The sequence below is a fragment of the Myripristis murdjan genome, chromosome 12 (assembly GCF_902150065.1).
Source record: "Myripristis murdjan chromosome 12, fMyrMur1.1, whole genome shotgun sequence".
Lineage (NCBI taxonomy): Eukaryota > Metazoa > Chordata > Actinopteri > Holocentriformes > Holocentridae > Myripristis > Myripristis murdjan.
The window spans coordinates 25,287,047-25,308,556 of NC_043991.1; the positions used below are offsets into that span (position 1 = coordinate 25,287,047).

General features: G+C 41.6%; 1 protein-coding gene across 1 annotated transcript in view; it reads left to right on the forward strand.

The window, feature by feature from the left end:
* Positions 1–21,510, forward strand: part of itga1 (integrin, alpha 1) — a 44,578-nt gene that overhangs the window by 4,344 nt on the left and 18,724 nt on the right. Inside the window, exons 2-4 of the mRNA XM_030065892.1 lie at positions 13,943–14,063; positions 16,867–16,976; positions 20,283–20,371. Of these exons, the coding sequence (XP_029921752.1) occupies positions 13,943–14,063; positions 16,867–16,976; positions 20,283–20,371 (320 nt within the window). The remainder of the gene's footprint in view (positions 1–13,942; positions 14,064–16,866; positions 16,977–20,282; positions 20,372–21,510) is intronic.

Here is a 21,510-nt window from a genome sequence, read left to right on the forward strand (position 1 = left end):
GGCCTGAAGTTATGTCAGCGCTGATAAAGTTTGGGAGGAAATTAAATCCATTGTTTTGGTTTCAGTCAGCTGGACTGTAACACGGTCAGAATCCTGTTGGTGTGCGATAACGCCGTTTCTTCCCACAGACACTGGAGTTAAGGGGCTGACACTCAGAGATCATGTCAATAATGGAAGAGTGAACAGTGACATGGCCTCAGAAATATTAAATATTAATATTATCGGAAAGTCTTAGGATTTAGCATGCCACTGTAAATATGTAATCTATTGAATACACAAATAAACAAGTGAGGAGGAGGAGCTTAAATTATCTGCTTATTAAGATTTTTCTCTTCTCATCTCTTGTCTTCTCTTCTCATCTCTTGTCTTCTCTTCTCTTCTCTTCTCTTGTCTTCTCTCCTCTTTTTATCTAGTCCAGGTTATTCTCTGTGATATTGCACTCAGAGAAACAGATTTGGGGCTGTGTTTGAGAATGATTTGATTGAAGTAGATTAATGAACCTTTCACAATGACTTCACTGGTTTGACTTCACTTAGTCAGCGTTGTTACAAGTGAACACAAATATTGGTTTAGACAGTATCCAAGCACCAGATGAGCAAGGTGGTCATGGTCATTTAATAGAGCTGTGATCAACTGGGGAAGATCAAAAAATATGAAGTAACACTTTTTTCTGGATGAGAAATGCACAGAAAATGTTTTCTTTCAGAGCGTGTTTTCTTGTGTCATAGTGATAATGGTCTGTCCAGTGGAGCTCTGACATTTCTAAATGCATTTCAAGAGGCGTTTCAAGTGGGCGATGAGTTCCTGAGTTTACTCTCTGCTGTGACATGTCTACGTAGGTAGCAGTTTCCAAGCACATTTTTGTTTGATTGCTTAGCCTGGCAGTTTATAGTTAGTGCCATATTGGATGTGGCAAAGGTACAAGTTTCCATCCCAGTTACAAACAAGGACGCCTGGTGACGCTGAGCTCATGCTTGGCAGTTCCTTGTGTATCTGCCACTCTTCTTTAGTTCCTCAATCACCTGAGGTGTCTGGAAAGATAATTAGATGAAGACCGTCTAAACCATTTGCTTTATCACCACACCTGATGACCTGTGTGTAAATGAACACTGAATGATCCACTCTGTCTCAGTCTGCTAGTCAAGAGTCACTTGTAATCTGTGTGACATTAAGTAACATGAGACATTTTAATTTACAAGTAACAGTCTGGTTACGACCAGGCTATTTTGCTGTCGTCTAACTTACAATGTTAATAAATGTCTCACCTCATTAAATAGAATGAATAAATGTCTTATCCTGTTAAATAGTGTTTTTTTTTTTTTTTTTTTTTTTTGTGTAAATGTAGTGTAATGTGTAATGTGCAAACCACATATGCTTTTGGCAGCATTACACACACCCAGCTGAATGATGTGGCTCATTATGTAATTCTCTCACAAATATGCAATGATACTGATCCATCGAATGGATTATTGGATTATTTAGTACAACTACTGTACAACATGCAACTGAAGAGATGAACCTGTTGGCACCTCTTGTTTGTGCATCAGCTGCCACAATGTCAAGTGAAATGATGTCATGCCCAGAGTCACTTCTGAAGAGCAACAACAACCAAAATCAAAGTTGGTGTTTTGCTAGAATGCTGGTGACTTTGCTTTGCTCCATTTCAGGGAAGGTATGAATGCTGTGAAGGCAAATTTCAAACACTCAAATCATTTCACTTAAGATGAAGCTTGAATGGAAGACAGACATTATGTCATGGCGGCACTATCCTCTATTCTCATCCTGATAAGGGAATTTATGCCTCGCTGCTTTTGCATGATGAGCAAAGCCCATTTTGTGCACATGTGCAGCTGCACCTGATTAAAAGAAATACGTCATTCTGACAGGAAGTTGCACAGTCTTGATCATTCAGGGCTAAACCAAAAACTGCACATACACCTATAGGAAGAGCTTAGCTGGTAGTCAAAGGTATTTGGAGGTTAGTGGTTTAGCACCAAATGTGTGAAGCCATAAGTATCACCCACATGACGCTCTGACTAACTCTCCTGCCTACACCTTCTTCTTATGTGACAACTACTGTTATCTTACAGCTATAATTTGTTCTCATTAATGTGTGTCTGCTGTCTCCTCTGCATGCCAGCTACCATCAGACTGCAGTTAGGATGAGGTGAAGTCTATGTAATCTATAGCATCAGCACCTATAATCTACTGGCCTTGAGTCATAAAGGGCTGAACTACTTAGTAGAAGATGTGGCATTGCTGGCACTGTGAGCAAAATCATCAGAGGGTGCCTCTGTTTTGCTACAAGTCATAATAAATATATAATTTATATGTATAACAACAGGAGAAATAGATTTTGGGCTTGTTCTAATAAAAAATGAGTGCCTTTCACCTTCAAACCTAGCCATATAAACGACCATATATTAGTAAAAATATCTCTCATTTACTAAGGTTAAAAATAAGAGCTAAAGTAAATGGTCTTTCAGCATGTTTGCCAAATATCTGGTGACTTGACATGCTCAGTTTGAAAAAGTGAAACTAAATCTGACTTAGGCATTCATATCACCCAGCGAAATCTAAAGCTTTAGTAAGTCTGGCTGTTCTAAGGGGGTTATGCCCACTGTGATTATTCCCCCAATTAAGATAATAAGATAAGTGTGTTTACATGACAGCCTCTTGCATCAGAGTGTTGCGTTAATGAGGTCATTACAATGAAATTAGTATAAATATCAACATATTCAGTGATCAGTGGAGTTGTGGAGGGTATACACGGTTATACAGCTCTGCATGGGGCGGGTGGGGGGTGAACAGCCAAACAGCCACTGAAATGTTAAGGAGATTATACCCATTTCCTCCTCAGTAATCTGTGCTATTCTCACCTCATTAACAATCACCACAGCCCTGCCAATGGTAGTGTACTTGCGACTTCTGAAAAACTCAGCGCCACCATCTGGCAGTGGTGAGTCCTTGGATTTTAAGGGGGAACTGAAGAATACAGTCAGGGTCATACTTGCTGAGTGACAAGCTACCACTAATATCTGTCATTTTGCCAAATAGAACATCTCTGTCATTTACTGCGTGTGGAAGCCCAGCTGTTTAGAGTGAGTGTTGCTTTTATCACCCAGAAGACAGTTGAGTCGATGCAGTTAACAGCCACGGATGCTGGAACCAGAGGATTTTGCCAAGCCACTGTCTGCACCATCAGTGGTTCAATCATTCATGCAATTCACCACCAATTCATCTCCCAGAATGCAACGTCGATGGAGCAGGTAGAGCGAGTGGCATTGATATTAGAAGGTGCTTTTCTGCATCCGTTTTTAGACCCTGTGTCCGTTTCCACATGACATGCAGGTCACTGTGTATTGTATTGTTCACTGTTTTGTATCTGCCTCTGCCTTTTGGCCTCATGAGACTATTGTCTTTCCTTGCCATAAATAAATGTATTATGACATTATTATGACTTTCATTTAACACTAGCTGTCCCCTGCAAAGATCAGTTACAGGAAATCTCCATTAGTGTACATTTAATCCAATCAGTTAATACCCCTATTGGAGTGAGAGTGTTAGGTCTAGGGTGAGTAAAATCCTTGCTCATTCACATCATTCTAACCAACAGCCTTTTAAATATCCTGCTGCCTGTGTTTTTACAAATGCTCTTATCTGTAAGAAAACTTTTATGACCATGGATGCACATGTTTTTGGCAGAGCTGATCTTACACAGTGCCTTTTCCGCTGCGGATCCAGATGTAGCCTTGGACTGTTTTTCATCTTTATTCATTATTTCTGATAAGCATGCTTCTTTCAATAAACCGAATTAAGATGAGAACGAATCTCTGGTTCTCTTCAGAAATCTCTGTAAGCATACAAATGATAGATAAATCCTGCAGTAAGGCACTTATTTGGATTATGAGTGGTTGTGTTTTAGATAACTCAGAGGAAAGTGCGCTTCCTTTAGTAAGATATCTAAAACCAATAAAGTGCACCAAGGTAAATGAATGACGGTGGCCAAAATCGGTTCTGGAGGGCAGTCAAGTCACTTGTGAATTCCAATGTCATCAACCTTTCGGCCTCAACATGTTGATTCTTATTCGGGTGCTGATAAGACAGAGATGCGATGCTTTAAGTGAGCGCTCTGCACCTCAGCAGGGAAACTGTTCGAGACAAGCTGCAGTTACTCAGTTCTGAAGTTTTCCTTCTGACATGATTGATAGGGTTAGGGTTAACCAAAGCAAAAACAATACAGTTTCAACCCTGTGGGCTTGGAACCCCTAATCACGAAACAAAATGGTTTCCTGAGGGAAAAAAGTGGGCTTGCTCAGTGGTTTTCAAAACTGGATTGGGGGCCCATAGCAGTCCTTGAGGGGCTTCCAGGTGGTCCTCAGCAAAATGAGCAATACTTCAGTTTTACTGTAATTTAATTCACCAGAAATTGTCTTGAGTGAAAAAAAGACTAGGAGTCATTAGTGTAACATCTTTTATGTTACCACAGTATCTTTTCATTTCAGGGTCCACAGGGCAAAGTCACCTCAAACGGGTGTTACCAGCTAAATGCAAGTCAACTTGGAGGTCTAGAACATAAAAGTGTTTGAAAAGCGCTGTTTATGGGCCTTTTAAAACTATAAAAAAAACAAATCAAAAAGTTGAGCACATATGTACATCTCCTTAAGCATCTGTAAATACATTTTTAGTTTGAATGGAGTCTTTAGTATGTGGAAGCAACTTGATTCAAAAGCTCCAGAGACACTAATAAAGAAATAAATGAAATCAGTGCAAATAACCATGTAAAAATCTAGCAGAGGTCACGTCAGTTCATTAGTCACTATGTAGTCTGAGCCCTGCTCCTTCTATTCTGCATTTTTCTCAGACATCATTTCTGCTGATGCAAAAGCAGACTTGCACAGTGTGCACATCGCTTCTATGACAAATAGGCTCGCTGTGCAAACTGCCACTACCAGCAAACAATGGGTAACAGCATATTTCTTAAAGACTTTTTATGATTAGAGCAACAAGTCTCACCAGTATTTCTGCCAGATTTTTTACCCATTTATATTCTGATTGTTGTTGCTGTAAACTCTCAGCTGGCTTTGTGCCATGAAGCAATGCATCTTCTTTACTGTGATTAGTCATTTTACAGTAAAAGCAGTGGACATTATGGGTGCTATTTTAAGGAAACGGCACTGTTCTCTTTAGCCTATATGCACGGTGCATTTTGCAAACAGACACTTCCTGCCCACTTTGCTGCCACTCTCCATTTGCTTTGATGTGTTTGAAAAAATAGTTCAGTGTGATTTAAGTGAAAAACCATACAGCCCAGACTCTAAATGAGTATGGCAACATGGAGAATTAAGTCATTCTAATTTAATAAAAAAGTTAAAGCTGAAGTCGCTGAACCCGTGAAGTAGCTGCAAGCCAAAAAACTTTAGCGTAATGTTTCTTCAGAGAAGGTCCAGGCAAGGTAGATATTGGCAAGTTTTAATGTTGCTACTGTTTTATTTTACAGTTCCAAAATCTCAGACATAAAACCAACTAAAAGCTGCCTATATTGCCTACACTCCAAACGAAGAGAAAGATGACTGTCTGTTTTGAACACGCACCATGGCAACACTTTGTCTGCTGCAGCAGTGAATCATCTTGCTCTTTGTTTCTCTGCCATGGCTTCAAAGGAGGAACAGAGAAGAAAATAGAAACTTCATGGGTGATGCTTCTTTCAGACTTTCACGTCTGTGTCCCATCATGCAGGGCACCTCTGTTTTTCAAGAAGGTTACTGAAAATGAAACCTGGGTATATGCAAACGATGTTGGTGCGCATTTTTCCGGTGAGGTTGTGATGCAGGACATCTATCACAGGCCGTGTCAGAGGCTGACTCTGTGCTGTTGAGCAGTACTGAGCACTCCCATGGATTGTTTGAAAACTCAGACTTCCTGGAAGTAGCTTTTAGGCCCAAAAACAAACACAGAAACACACGTTGTAGAGAAATATGTGCAGTAATAGTCCCCAAAGGTCCCCAACAAAACCAACTTTGCAAAGAAACCCAAGTCTTACATGAAAGTGTCTTTAAAAAACAAGTGAGTGATGTAGGTGTCGCATGACATGTTGTGTCCGCTGAGGTCATAACCTCCTCGATCAAGACCCTGTGACCTCCTGACTTCAGTCCCAATGGTCAGGGCACACAGACAGACACACACGCATGCACGCACACACACACACACATGCACACACATCCAGTTAGTGCACTCAACATGTACTAACACTGAGTGGAGTCTGCATGTGTTTCACACTCCACTGCTTGTCACCACCTTTCTTCAGACTGTCAACATTCTGAGGAGCATCCTCTGAACCCTGTGGAGCAACAGTGTAATTGTTGCCATATTGAGAGAGAGGAACTTTGACTCTTGTTGGTGTCTCAAATGGAAATAAAAATGATTTATCCATGCAATTATCTATTTTTGACATTAACCTTTGTTAAAGGAATACTCCAACATTTTGGGAAAAGTAGTCTTTTTCCGACTTACCCAGACTGAGAAAAGATGTTCAATACCATTTTCACCTCTGTGCATCCAGTGGTTCTGTTCCAGTGGGTAGCATTTCATGTTAGCTTAGCATAAAGACTTGAAGTCTATGGGAATCGTTATCCTGGCTCTGTCAAACTGAAAAAATAAACCTAAATTTACACAGTGTATCATGTGTATTTGAAATATACATCTTGGAATTACAAAAAGAAGAGAGAGAGTTGTTTTAGGGGAAGTTAAATTGTGCAGGACTTTCATACCTTCAGTGGTGTGAGGATCACTACAAAGACGGAAGGATAAATGTGTTCAGCGGTTACAGTTCCACCATGTAACCTCTTCTGAAATGATTCAAGTTTTTCTAAAAAAAAAAAAAAAAAAAAAAAAAAAAGCTTTCTGTATTTGTATACTTGAATTATTGAAAAACAATGCCTCACAAAATATTCAATTGTGAGGTATGTAAAGAGCACACATCTGATTTAATCAGTTAATCAGAAATGTTATCAATATTTTAAAGCCTTTCTGGAAGGACAAATAGACAAAGAATAGAATCTGAACCCAGGAATGTTGCCTCAGTCTAGTTTTGATGGATATCTCTCCACTTATATAAACTGTGCCATGTCTACGGACAGTTACTGTGTACTGAGGTATTTTTCGGTCATGTGACCTCTGGCACGGCACAGTTGTTGTGAGGCATCAGGGGCCAAGAGGGAGGAGGGAGGGCAGACAAGGAGGCAAAGGGTGAAGCGTAGGGGAGGCTGTTGGGAGAGGAAAGCTGCTGCGGAGATGATAGCGAGCGAGAGGGGAGGTTCATTTAGGAGAATTTGTGATGGGAGTGGATTACATTATCTCCGGTTTAGTACAACAACTAGAAGAGTGAATAGCTGGCAGGAGAGGCTAAGGCGAGGGCAGGAAATCATTCACATGAGGACCGTCTGCTGCACAGATATAAGAGGAAGAGGTTATGCTGGACTCAGATGACCTCTTACTGCTTTTTGCAGCTAATTTTGCTCTTTTCTCATTTCTCAGGCTTGACGTATTCCCAGTGACTCCTTAATGAAGCAAATGGCTGCATGTCTTCATAATGTGTTGCTGGAGGATTGTGCTTGTATTTTCATGCACTTCCACCAATCTACTTTTTATGGGAAATGTTTGTAAAACAGGATTGAGGCCTGTCTAGGGCCATTTCCTTGTCTTTTGCTAGTGCACCAGACTCCAGCCAGTCTTGCCAGAAGAAACAACACATGGCAAATGCAGACACACACACACACACACACACATACACACACACATATCCAAGGCTATCAGCACTCAGCTGGTACTCAGTGTTTTTAGCAAAGCAGTGCTGCATCTGTGCACCAGGCCTCAGCAGACCCCTACTCAGCCCTCCACCCCCCCTCATCTCTCTCCCAGGCCAGCGGTGGGCCAGGCCCATCCATCAAACTGGCATCATACAGGGAGCAGTAGAACTGTGGCGTCTGCCTGGGGCACCTTCTTCACTTTAACCTCTAACAAGAGGCCACCATGCGAGCCACTGATGGTGCTCTTCTCCCAGACAAACGCCCCCTGGGAAATAAGTTCCTGTACTGAGGAACATGTGTGAACTACCTTGAGGTTGGTGCATACTAGAGCATTTTGTAATGTTAGCCAATTTTAAAAAACGGGGATACCACAGATATAATGACAGATTTAGTGAATTGTTAACACTTAAATCATAAGAATGCACACACCAGATGATTCAGTCAAGACGGAGGACCACACGCTTGGTGTTTATGATTTCAGAATCCACGGACTTGGGATCTCACGTATAACTTCACGTGGTGTACCTTCATATTGTACAATATTTTCTGATACAGGCTTTCCAAAAACATTTCTTTACTTCATCTCTGCTACCCATAATGTAGCCCTAGTTGTGCTAAGCAGAACTTTAACTCACCCGTTACATTCAAAGCTAAATTTCTGGCCAGCTCTTCCTTGTCTGTTCTGTTGTGGTACGGCTTTCATGAGGCGACAAGTCCACAAGCCTGTCTTCCTTGTCTACTGTCCACCTTGGACATAGGTCCTGTGTGGTTCGTGGGACCTCCTGGTTTTTATCTGGTCTACTTGCTCTCGCTGGCTATTGAAGGTTAACAGCTCAGATTCCAATCACTGTTCCTTTCACACTAAAGAATTCATCTTCATCTTCATCTTCATTTTCTGCCTCTTATCTGAACCGGGTCGCGGCAGCAGCAGGCTGAGGAGGTCAGCCCAGATGGTCTTTTCCCAGGCCACATCCACCAGCTGCTCCTGGGGGATCCCAAGGTGCTCCCGGACATATGTGTCCAGGGTTTGTCCTGGGGTCTCTTCCCAGGTGGTCATACCCAGGACACCTCTAGGATTCATCCTGACTAGGTGCCCAAACCACCTCAGCTGACTCCTTTCAATGTGGAGGGGCAGCGGCTACTACTACTCTGAGCTCCTCCCAGATTGAGGGAAGCATGAATACTTGGAAGCATTAATACACTCAGCAAATTACTTGGCAATCTGTCCGAGATACTGTATGTTGTTGACAAGTCAAATGCTGGCAGTAGAGGGAAGGTCATCAGGTCACTGTTATCACAAACAATTGTCCTTTGGGGAGTATGAATACTTTTCATAGCCATATCATAACCTCGCTCTAATTACATTTCCTTATATCTTGTGGGCAAAGTTGAGATTTGTCCTGAGGGTCCCGCAAGAGGAAGGTCACCAACGGTCATGGGTTCACCAAAAATCTTAGAATGTGCTCACCACATTTCAATTCATTTCCACCTAATAGATTTTGAGATGTTGCCTTGGACTAAAGTGTTGGACTTTGGTGTTGTTTCACAATCTTGTCTGACTGTAGCTTGTAAAATCAAATCCTCAAACATTTAGTTCTATGCGGTAATTAAAAAAATTCAAAAGATAATTCTGTCCAGCACTGTAACATGATATCTTACAGGGTTATGTCTGTCCAGAGACAAGAACATGATTGTATTGCTGTGAGGAGTATCCGCTTTTGGACAAAGCTTTGAGAAGTGAAGCGATTCGGGTAATGTCTGGAGCAGACGCCGACAGAAACAGAGAAACAGAAGAGAAATTGTGCCAGTGGAAAAGACAAAGTCCATATTGCCTTGGGAGCTTTCGGTCTCTGGATGTGAGAAAGACCTGACATTTAATGAACATCGAGGAAACTTCCCAAAGAGAATAGTGCCTGTTTGTTTGATTTTATGTCTGCTTTATTTGAGGATAACATTTTCTCTGTTTCTCTGTTTTCTGTGGTGCCATCTTTACCAGCGGACCAGTGTTTTGGTTTGATACTAGCTAGCTTCAGCCAAAACAGGTCATGAGCTTGCACTTAGCACAAAGCTGTTTTTTTTTTTTACTTTTTGCTCTAAAGTAATTACTTCAGTCCACCAAAACGGTGACCAGTCTCCTTGAAATGCTGCACCCTTTATTCCTAAATTGATAGTGCAGATCCATGTATTGGGCAATCAAATAAATCATGTACAATAATACCCTGCACCATTATAGTTGTCATAAAAAGGAGAGTGCAATATGATATTACCCTAATGTGTGGTTTATGATGAGAAGCATGTTTTTGAAGTGTTAAGAACATGAGTCAGTGTTGTAACATACGCTCATCAAATTGCCCTCTGTTTGTGTTGGAAAAGTATGGACAATTTACGCACCTGTTATTTTCTGTTCATTGGATTTTCACCCGTGACACCAGCTCTGTTTTTCATTTTTAATTTATATTTTTTTGTCCTTGCTTGCCCCCCCCCCACAGATGGTAATCCCACTGCTGCAACTCGGTATGTTATTGAAGGAGGGAGGGTTTCTATTTGTTGTGACTGACTTTGCAAAATAAACCTATAGTGATATTATAAGAGCTGGTCACCAACGCACAGAGTCACTCACGATGAAATGTAGAGTTTACTCACAAGCTTATGATTATATTGGTTTTTCTCGCCCCATTATTTGCTCTTGTTACTTACTGGTTTGGGAGGAAGGTCACGTTTTGACCCCAAGGGTGTGTGTATTTTTAGGATCTCCAGAGGTGTTTGATCTATCCCAGAAGCCCCCTCGTCGCAGCTGTACTGTGGTTTCAAAACTGTTCAGATCAGCACATTTGGCAGGCATTGTGTGTGTTTGTGTGCACCCGTGTGTGTGTGTGCACATATACGTGTGTTTGTTGGAGGGATGTGATTAGGAGAGTGTCGACCCTCCCTGTTTCATACAGTGAGGATTTGGGGGGGATGAAAGCTTTGACAGCCGTCGGGGGGGATGATGTCAGTGCGTGGGTCTCACACTGTAAGTATAAGCATGCACATTTTCTGGGCCAATAAAAAGCAGCGCTCCAGAGAATACATCTGGAACTTACTGATAGTGGAATTTGATACCTCCGCTCAGTGGACCTGACATCCTCAGTCAATGAGTGAGGGGACGCAGGAGAAGTGGAGCCCAGGGACGGTGGAGCGGGCCGCAGGAGCAACGCAGGGACAGAGAGATGAATGGACGGAGGAATGGCGGAGGAGATGGATGATGCGATGGAGGGACAGAGGGACGGAGGAATGAATTAACGAATGGGTGGAGGGAAGGAAGCAGATTGAATTGCAAGGAGGGCCGAGGGAGATATTTCTTAATCAGCTCAGCGCACAGCCCCTGTCTGTCCGCCTGTCTCCTCCTCTGCCTTCAGTCATTACCGCGGAAACCCGGGGGAATCAGGCCTCATGTTAGCTGAGGTCCTTAGCAAAGCATATTAAATCATTAAATCACATATTTAGGACTCCTACCTCTCACGCACCCACCCACTACTGCATCTGAAACTCACATATGGAGGAGGAGACAGACGTGTGAACCTGCACACTCACAAACATTTCCCAGGAATAAAGCAATGATTCATCAGACAAGTGGATGAAGAAATTACATGGAAGTAAAATGAGAAAGAAAGAAAGAAAGAAAGATGTGCAGTAAGAGGAGGAGTAGAGAAAGGGAATAGAAAGATGAGAACGGAAGCGAAAATGTCCTGTGTGGACACAGACAGTGCGGTTACAGAATTATTCATTCATTCGTTATAATTTCCGATTTACGATATCCAGTTTACAAGCGGCTACAGTTTGCAAACTGTAATTAAGCCGATTTGTTGCAACTGTCTGTCTTGGATCATTTTCACAAGTGACTTCATGTGGCACTGACCACAGCTGATCGAGCTTGAGTTTAGGGGATATTTAATGACTTGTTGCCTACAGGTGCCGAATTGGGTTAAGCCTTAAAGTCGGTTCGATGTTTTACAGAGGAGCAGATGCTGGTTGGGCTGTGTTTTTATTGTGGCTCAACGGGGCTTTGAAGCCTACAGGTGCTGACTTGGGGTCGGTTTTATAGTTGGTTTGACGTCTCCCAGGCCAACAGGTGCTGCTCTTTTTTTTTTTATTGTGGCTGCGCCCGACAGATCTGAGCTGCTGTGCGGTTTGACGTCTCAGAATGATTAAATTCTTATATGGAGTTATTATCGTTGTGCTAACTGCGGCAAAGAGGGGCAGCAGGCTTTTATTATGGCTTAGCGTGGCCGGTAGAATCAATCATAAACCCATGGTGCTCCACCAAACAGAGTTGGTACATGATGCACAAGCAATGACAAAGATTTTATGCATAACGGTGACTCCCAATTTTTCTATTTCTATCTATTTTTGTATTTCCTGGTGTGCACCCTGAAACAAAACTGCCTGCCTTGTCCTATAATATATATATATAAGCATTTGCTCAGTTTTTCTCATTTCCAGCCCTTGTTAGTTAAAATAACATCTCATCAATCTGTGTGCGGAGCTCCGCTGCAACAGCCTGGCTTCATTTAAGCCTCTAAACGTTATTCACGAAATGAGCTCAGCCCCAAATCTGCAGAGTCCCACAGCACTGAATGACCCCTCAGGCCAGTGACTGACAGCTTCATATGCCAATGCCTCAGAGGTTCATGGGGCCAATTCCATTCATAAACGGACAAGCGAGCTTATTGGTTTTCCAGGGCAGATGTTAGCCCGGTGCACAAAAATAGCCGGTTACATAATTTAATGGGTTTGAATTGAGGGGAGTGGATTTAGGAGGGAGGGAGGGCAGCGAAATGAGAACGGTGTAAGTGTTCGCCAAAAGACGGAGGACGTTCCTGTATGGCTTACAGCACAAGGCGGCGGGTCTAGCGTGCACTACCTCATCTCTCTGTCTCTCTCCAGCTGTGGAATGTAAGGAAGGCCGTCTTATGAGAAATCTGAGGAATCGATTTCCAAACATGAACGGGCGATGACTGACACAAGCATGCTTTGATATTTTAAAATATATATATAATCCTGTCTCAATAAAGAAATACATTGGACACAGTGGGCTGCCTGAAATGCTTGTTATTTGCTCATCAGAGACATCCTGGACAATAAGTGCACACAAGTTCACACACACACGCTATGCAAAAGAGACCACAAGTTTCTCAAAGCCTGCAGATACAGTCACTGCTCTGTTATAACAGTCCAGCCTGATAGTCTTCTGTTTTATTTGGGTAGGCGGCATCAGCTACAAAACATCATCATCAAAGGACAAACAGCAGTCACTTATTCATGTTTCCGTGATGTGGCCTGTGTGTGCATGTCTCCGTTTTTTTTTTTTTTTTTTTTTTTTTTTTCTCCTTTCAGGCTAAACGTTTGAGTCCCAGTGGTCTGCTAGCCCTCGCCGCTCCCTCACAAGTCCCAGAACTGAATAAATTGTTCTGGAGGAATTTCATGGCACGGTGCATATAAAGGGTTCCATTGTCGTGCAGGCACAATGAGACATAGATGGATATATATAGAGCCTCTGTGATATACTCAGCTCTGTGACCGACGGAGGCAGACTGCGCAGGGTGCAGAGAAGAAGTCATTGTCCGGCAGGTCAGACTCCTCACTGGCCAGAGTCCTTCACAGTGATGTTTGAAATTCCTCCAGTGTCTTCCAAAAAGACTGTGTATATGTGTGTATGTGTGTGTGTGTGCGAGTGTGGATGTATACCAAGTGGGTGTGATTCCCACGTTTCGTCCTCCATCTCAGTCCTTTGTTTACCTACAATTGCTTAGTATTTGGAAATCCTGTGTCATATGAAATAAAGAAAAACGTTTATGTTAGATTTAGATTATTAGATTTGATTATGCATCCTAAAATAACGTTGTAAATATTTATTAAAAATGTTGGCCAACCTCTGTGCTAACATTACCGACATTATTTGAGAAAATTCATACACAAGTGTCGCATTTCATTTCATATTTATTTGTGATTTAGAGTATTGAAATCCAAACTCGCACAGGGGAGTAGTAGAATGAATTGCCCAATATGCGGTGGAGTCCTTGGCTGAGTTGTGTTTAGCAAACAGTAATCTCTGTAAATTGATCAAATCCCTTCCTCTCCCTCTGTCCCTGCAGTGCTGCTGCCATGTCTGCTGTCCTTTAATGTGGACCAGAAGAACGGATTGTCGTTCAACGGCCCGCTGGAGGACATGTTTGGCTACTCCGTCCAGCAGTTTGAGAACAACGAGGGCAAATGGTGAGCGTCATGATGTCTGCATTTTGTAAAAACAGACAGCAGGTTGGCATTAACAGTTTGTACAACCCAAAACACACATCATTTCCTTTTTATCTCACATGTGCTAGACAAAAGGGAAAACCTCATTTTTGCTTTGAATGAATGGCACACATTACAGAGTATTCCCTCTCTGTGCAGCCAGGAAGGTTGTGCCAACGTTTTTTGAAAGTCCACTCTCCATAATCTGCACATGCAACCGCTGAGTTTGGATTTGTGTTCAGGCCGACGTTACACAGTGCAGCTTCCATGCAATTAGCTGCATGCTGTATATAAAATTTTTTACTGTTGCTATATCAGCAAACCCATATGGATCACGCCAAATGGTGATGCAATCTCAGTTCATGATTTTCATCGTTGGAGCTCCAAAACAACTCAGTTGCAGTTGCACGAAACCAAATTGCACTAGAAAAAAAAAAAAAAAAAGTTTCACATGTAAGTTCACACTTAGCCTACATTACATCATTTCACACATGCTCTGCTTAAACATCTGACACGATCTACGTCTTTCCCCCATTGTCTTTCGAAAGGAAGTTTTGCAATGCTGGCTCTTGTTTGTGAGTTTTCTCTGTTGTTGTAGCCCTCTTGTTTGAATTGTACTTATCAGCCTTTGGCAAAAAAAATCCCCAAAAGGCACTATCACAGTTCACCAGTAGCACATTGTCAGTGGCCAGTCTGTTTACAGGGCACAACTGTTATATCCTACGAAGTTTTCTGCGCTCCTGTTAAAAGGGGCCTGGAAATGAAGGTTCCTGTTTATTCCAACAGGACAAAAATTCAATTTAACTTGATACAACTCAATAACAGCAAAAACTCAATTCTCCTGTAAAAAAATAAATAAATAAATAAATAAGTGATGGGGAACACGCCATCTGCAGCGGTAATGAGAATCCTCGCCTTTACTGCTATTGCTGTTAAGTGTAAACTGCCCACCAGAGTATCCACCCACTCAGCTTGTAAAGACACTGAAACTAAGCATCCGTGGCTTCATGCTTAACTGCTCGGGAAACACATTTTTAAAACCTTGTTAAATTCTGCTAGCATGTGGTTTGGAGGTCTCTCTGCCTTTCTCCCTGTCTCTCTCTCTCTCTCTGTATCTCTCTCCATCCGTTATTCTAAACTGTATTTATCCATTTGCGGCTCCCTAACCTGTTGTGACACCATAGGTGATTCTTTCCCAGATGGCTCTAACCCACCCGATTCTGCGGTCACAGTCTTATTAAGCTCATATGAAATCAGTTACAGTAATTGACTCACTGTTAATCAGTGGCGCCGGCGGTGACAAAACTTCCCCTAACTGAAAACATACGCCCTTCTGAGAAAAGGTATAATGCTGATAAAAAAAAAAAAAAAGAGGTCTGAGCAATATGGAACCGATTCACTGATGCTGTGATAAGAGGATAAACACCAGAAACATGTTGTGGGCAGCGGCAAGCAGAGACAAGAGTGAGTGCATCAGAGATGTGGGGTAAACGAAAGACAGATGAAAGGAAGAAAAGAGATAAACTCACAGAGGGGAAAAAAAAGAGGCAAAACGGTGAAATCAGAGACGCTATGTAGACCTGGGTGCTTCCATGTGGGGAAGAAATGAAGGGAAAGAAAGATAGAGATCGTGAGGCGATGCGATGTGCAGGTTGCTGTAACCCGGGAGGCGACTGATTACTCACAGATGTCTGCTCCACACACTGACCCTCTAGGTGTAACTCACCGGTGTTGAAAGGTAGATAAACTGTACAGCCAAGAGGTATTACATGTAACAGAGATGCTTCAGGGAGCCCTCCCCCGCCCCACAGGTTGTAGTTGATGACTTGGCCTCTGGGTTTCTAGTAACTTTGATTTGCTGGAGCCCCTGTCTCTTTCCACAAGATCTGTAGTGGTAATAGATCTCTGTAAAGTGCTCTACTGCTGTTGAGTCAAGTCACTGACGCAAGCAGCGAACACAATAAGCCGACGGAGCTGAGAGACCAGACGGTAACGCTTTAGGGAAATTTATCAATCATAAACATTTAGTCAGTCGGTTATAAATGGTGCATTGCTTACTTACAAGAACATGTTGTCATTGAATTAAATTAAATTTGTCGAGCATGTGTGTCAGAAGTAAATAAACCTTGTCAGGTTTCTCACAGGCAGTCGTCATAGCGCCGGGCTGAGAGTGTGTGTTGTGTTCCACCCCGTGTCCTGGCTTCAGATGACCAGGGCCCATTAGAGTTGAGGAATGTTAATAAGCCTGAGTGTTTAGAGGACGGCAGATGACTGACTCGTTTTAGCATCAGTTTACTGATGGAGAGACACAATGTTACGAAACAGCACACATGGGCATGGACGTGTACGCATACAAGCAAACACACATCATATACACACACAAACACATAAATAATGCACAAGCATGCATTAATGCATGTATATGTGTGTGTGTGTGTGTGTGTGTGCACAGACCCATATCAGTCCTGACAATAACATTCACCAAAAAATGACAAAGATAATTAAGCATAATGGCCACTATTTATTTTATTGTGATTTAAATTTTATGTACCTACTTAAGCGTCAGGGTGGTATATTCATGTTTGCCACAGATTTATAAGCCAGTGCCAACATTTTCTCCTTGTTTTTACTCAAACCATGATAAGTACAGTTATGCAACAGAAAGTCAGAAAGCAGTGTGATACTGCTTTTAACCCACCAATCTCCATTTCTTCATTTTATTTTGTAGTGTGGTTCTTGGCATGATTCAAAACTAACCAGTACCATCTGTTTTTTATTTTTCCAGGGTTCTGATTGGTTCACCACTGTCGGGCCAACCAGCTAAAAGGACAGGAGACGTCTACAAGTGCCCCGTGGGCACCGGGGACAACACATGTGTCAAACTGGAGCTGCCTAGTAAGATCTCTGTTTGTCTACATACAGACATGCCTGAATGTACATGAATCCATGGAAGTGCATGGTAGTACACATACATGAATATGTGCACGACACTCAAGTCTTTATGTGCATTCACACAAATGTGTGTAATTGTTGTAACTGTGTGTTTGACTCTAAATTCTAACTGGCTCTTGCTGGGGGGGAAGTGAGTCCCATTAGAGCAGGAAGACAGTAAATAAACAAGGTTTTAATGTTTCATCCGGTCTTAATTATATTCCAATTAAACAGATAAACATGAGACAGCTCGAGGTCAGGACACTGCTGAGTGGCTGTTGGTGTTTGTCACTTTTAGAAATACTCTACTGTCTGCACACTAAGCCTCATCTCAAAGATTAACAGTTACCATAATACATGTAATACATTTCTACCTACGCGGGGCCTGTGCTGTACACTCATGTTCTTTTTCTTGACAGCCTCAGTAGTTAGTACTCTATCCTACTCAGAGAGCTTACACTGAAATAATTTAATTCTATTTTTTTGTATAGTTTGCCATCAGGATTCACAAAATTGGATCACACTTAAAATCACACAAAATTACACTTAAAGCTGGATTTCAGCTTTAATTGCTGCCATGTTCCAATAATGTCAAACCTACTGTGAAGCCGTAATGGTAACACTTTACAATAACAGTACAACAATTAACATTAGTTAGCGTTAGTTAATGTCATAATGGTTAATTAACTGTTAGTTAATGATTATGATGGCATTTACTAATGTTAATAATATCTACAATAACTCTTAAATAACATATAAATTAATACCTTAGCATGAACAGCATTAGTACAAGATTCTTAGACACATTAGTTAACGGTTAGTTAACTGTTACTTAATGTTTATTACCTGTTACTTAATGTTTATTACAGCATTAACTAATGTTAATTGTTGTACTCTTATTGTAAAGTGTTACCACTGTTTCTTCATCTCTAGTCCTGTATGACACACTGTCATGCGGCCAGCCAGCACAGACTCAGCACATCAGCCTCACTCTGAGGACACACATGCCGGCCTGACAGCACAAGCTGCTCTAATCCTGAGACTGATAGGAGAGGTATTTGTCCAGTGGCTAACTACTTCCTGTCCTATAGCCTTTCCTACATACCACCCTAACTGCACTTCCACAAGCCTAAATAAAACCACAGATTAACGTCGCCACAGTAAACAGCAGGTCCTCTCTTAAAATGACAGTTGTCAGAGTACTGGTAAAACATTTAAGCAGTAAGTATACTTTTACAACTGCTTTTAAAGTCTAGAAACAACCAAATACTACCTTCATCAGTGAACCTGTTTGAGCCACACAGTTTTTAGTAATTATTTTACATCAGTTATGTGCAGGAACAGGAAGTATGTGTCAGCGATATTTGACAAAATATTGCTTACCACTTGCCCACGGTTCAGTGTATATGCTTAGCAGACAAACCAGGTAGCAGTAAATCATTTACCAGTAATCCTGTTTAAATCATTAGCCATTCAAATCTAAATCCCTTTTAGTTTGTTGGTTCCTTGTAAAAGTAGGCCTATTTATTATAATAGTTCATCTGTCTGACCTTTAACCTTAGCAGATGACACAGTGTCACCGTCAGTCATAGTAAAGCCTTTTGCTTTGAACTATTTCGCCTAAAATCACTTTATTTTTAGTGGTCACTGATAAAAACTGCAATGATGATGTTATTTATTTTATTCAATTTTCTATCCTTAGCATATTATAAAGTGCATCAGCAGATTATATTACGCATTTGAGAGATTAACTTTTCTTTATCTTCCTCCTCCCTCTCTTGCATGTTGCCTTCTTTGATTCCAAGAGAGATGTCTTTCTCTGTGGTTGTCAAATCTGATGAAATGCACCCCTGCTTCATCCGTCTTCGGCCATTCATCCACAGCAAAGTACTTTTGTCGTTAGGCCACTGTTAGGCAGCGAGCCGCCTTCTTCATCATCAGCTTCATCAGATGTGTGTGTTGTGTGAGCGGCTGAAGTTGCAACATGCTTGACCAGCGCTGCGCTGCCGGGGGTCACACTTGCGACACACCGTTTGCCGTCTCTTTCAACAACACAAATTTCCAAAACTGCATCGCAGTTCATGTCTACAGCACAGTGACCCAGGAGAGGAAAGAGTAAAATGTTGCTTATTTTGATAACCATCAGCCGGAGCCATTGGTAGGAGCCGTTTTAACCTGATGTTTGAAAGGTGGAGGGTTCATGCGATAAGCCTGATTTGTTCTGATAGTTGTCTGGAGTCACAGTTCATTGGAGACAAAGGCTGGCTTCTCCTCTGCAACACCACAAAGCTGCTTTCATTCCCATGTGGGCACATCATGAGTAATGAGATATTTATCCATATCCATGTCAAATAGTTATGAAAAACAACAGCACAAAGAAAAAAAAGAAAACATTTTTTTTCCAACTATGTACTATGTTGCGTGAGAAGATGACATTTTAGTGTACATTAAATAAACAGTGTATTCAAATGATATAGGGGTCTTAAACAACCCCAATGTGTTTTCTCCTTTCTTGGTAGTAAACTGGAGGGCAGGAAATGGAGGGGAGATGTATGGAAATACAGATCTGCCTTCACACACACATGAAGAATGGGACTATAAGTGCGTCATTACACGCCACCACACCACACTGCTAACTGCAGTTTTGCAACATGTTTATTCCATGTTCATGTGACTTCTAATGAGAATCAGAAATGGTTAAACACCAAATTGTCCTGGGGATTGGTAAAGCGCTAGCAAGAGATTCAAAATTGAAATGGCATGTGATTGAGTCACGCCCAGCACTTCTTAGGTTTGTGTACATTTTTCCCTTAAAAAAAAAAAAAAGCAGATCCCAAGCATTCCCAAGTTCACGCAGTTTACACATCAAATACACATCAACACGCCATGATTTTAGCCATATGTTGTGTTTAATTCTTGAGTAATCATCTGTTTTTGTCTCACTATGGAATGTGGGACATTAATCAAAAAAACAAAAAACATTTTGTTTTGATCTCGGCATTCCTTTATCAATTCCTGTAAGCCACACACGGGGACAATATGGAAAAGTATAAAACATCCTATATGTAACTGTACATCAGCAGTCGTTACATCTTGGGATAGACAGACGGAAGGAGGGAGGCTGTCTCACTTCCTATGGGAAAATGGAGAAGAGGAATTTGACCAGCTGTTCTTTCTCTGTACTTCTCTCTCTCTTTCTCTCTCTCTCTCTCTCTCTCTCTCTCTCTCTCTCTCTCCCTCTGTCTGTTTATTCATCCATATTTTCCTTAGAAAACACAACAGTTCCCAACTTACGTGAAGTCAAAGAGAACATGACCATGGGAACCACATTAGTGACCAACCCCAGTGGAGGATTTCTGGTAAGAAAAAAAAAAGAAGGACGAATGGGAATATGGCCTTTATGTTACATAAACGCACTCTACACTTTCCAAACCAATTAAAAGTAATGTTTAACTTTGCATATTTCTGGCAAGAAACTATGGGCAGCCACTGTATGTGCACTAGACCTTTGAACTGGATGGAAACAGTGGGCTTGACCTGCTCTGTTTCCCAGTGAGACCTCATGTCCTGGGAATGTAACAGGATCCTGTGAATCCATCCAAGTACACTGGGTAAATAGGAGATGGTTTGGGCCATTAGGCTTTATGATTATGAACTCCAGAAGAGTCCTGGTACGTTGATGTGACATTTGTGAGACGTGACCTATATAAGCCGTGTATTTACCGCGTAGACAGTGGATCAGTGTACTAGAAATATAAACATAATCCTTGTTGATTAGTCCTGGTATGAAAATGTGATGTCAATTGTCTTGTGGCTGAAGCAGCTGATTGATTCTAACAAGAAAATCATTAATCATGATGACTGTGGGTGTAAAATGAACACTGTGCCAGTGTTTATATAAGTACACACCCATCAGAGTTAAGTAAACACCGAACCATATCAGTCTTAAAGGAATAGTCCGATGTTTTCCTCTCCGACTTCCCCAGACCAAGACAAGATGCTTGATACCATTTTCACCTCTGTGCGCCCAGCGGTTCAGATTCTATGGGTAGCATTTTGTGTTAGCTTAGCATAATGACTCGTTTAAATTAGACAGTTTCACAGTTGTAGTAACATTTCTTTTTCACTTTGACGGAGCAAGGCTAACGACGAAGTCTTTATGCTAAGCTAAAACTGAACCACTGGATGTACACAGGTGAGAATGGTATCCAACATCTTGTCTCAGTCTGGGTAAGTCAGAAAAAGGCTATTTTGGCTAAAATGTTGGAGTATTCCTTTAACAATGAATAAACAACCATCATCAACATGTCAACTTCTTAACACTAAAAAATGTGCTGTTATCCATTGGAATTGTGTGTGTGTGTTTGTGTGTATTTGAAAATCTGTGCGGCATGTTGCATCCAGCGCTGTGGTGAAGACTCAGCTCTGAAATTGAACTTATAGGTTTAGTTATACAATCCTTAAAATCTCAATCCTCATAATGTAAGGAAGGCATGAG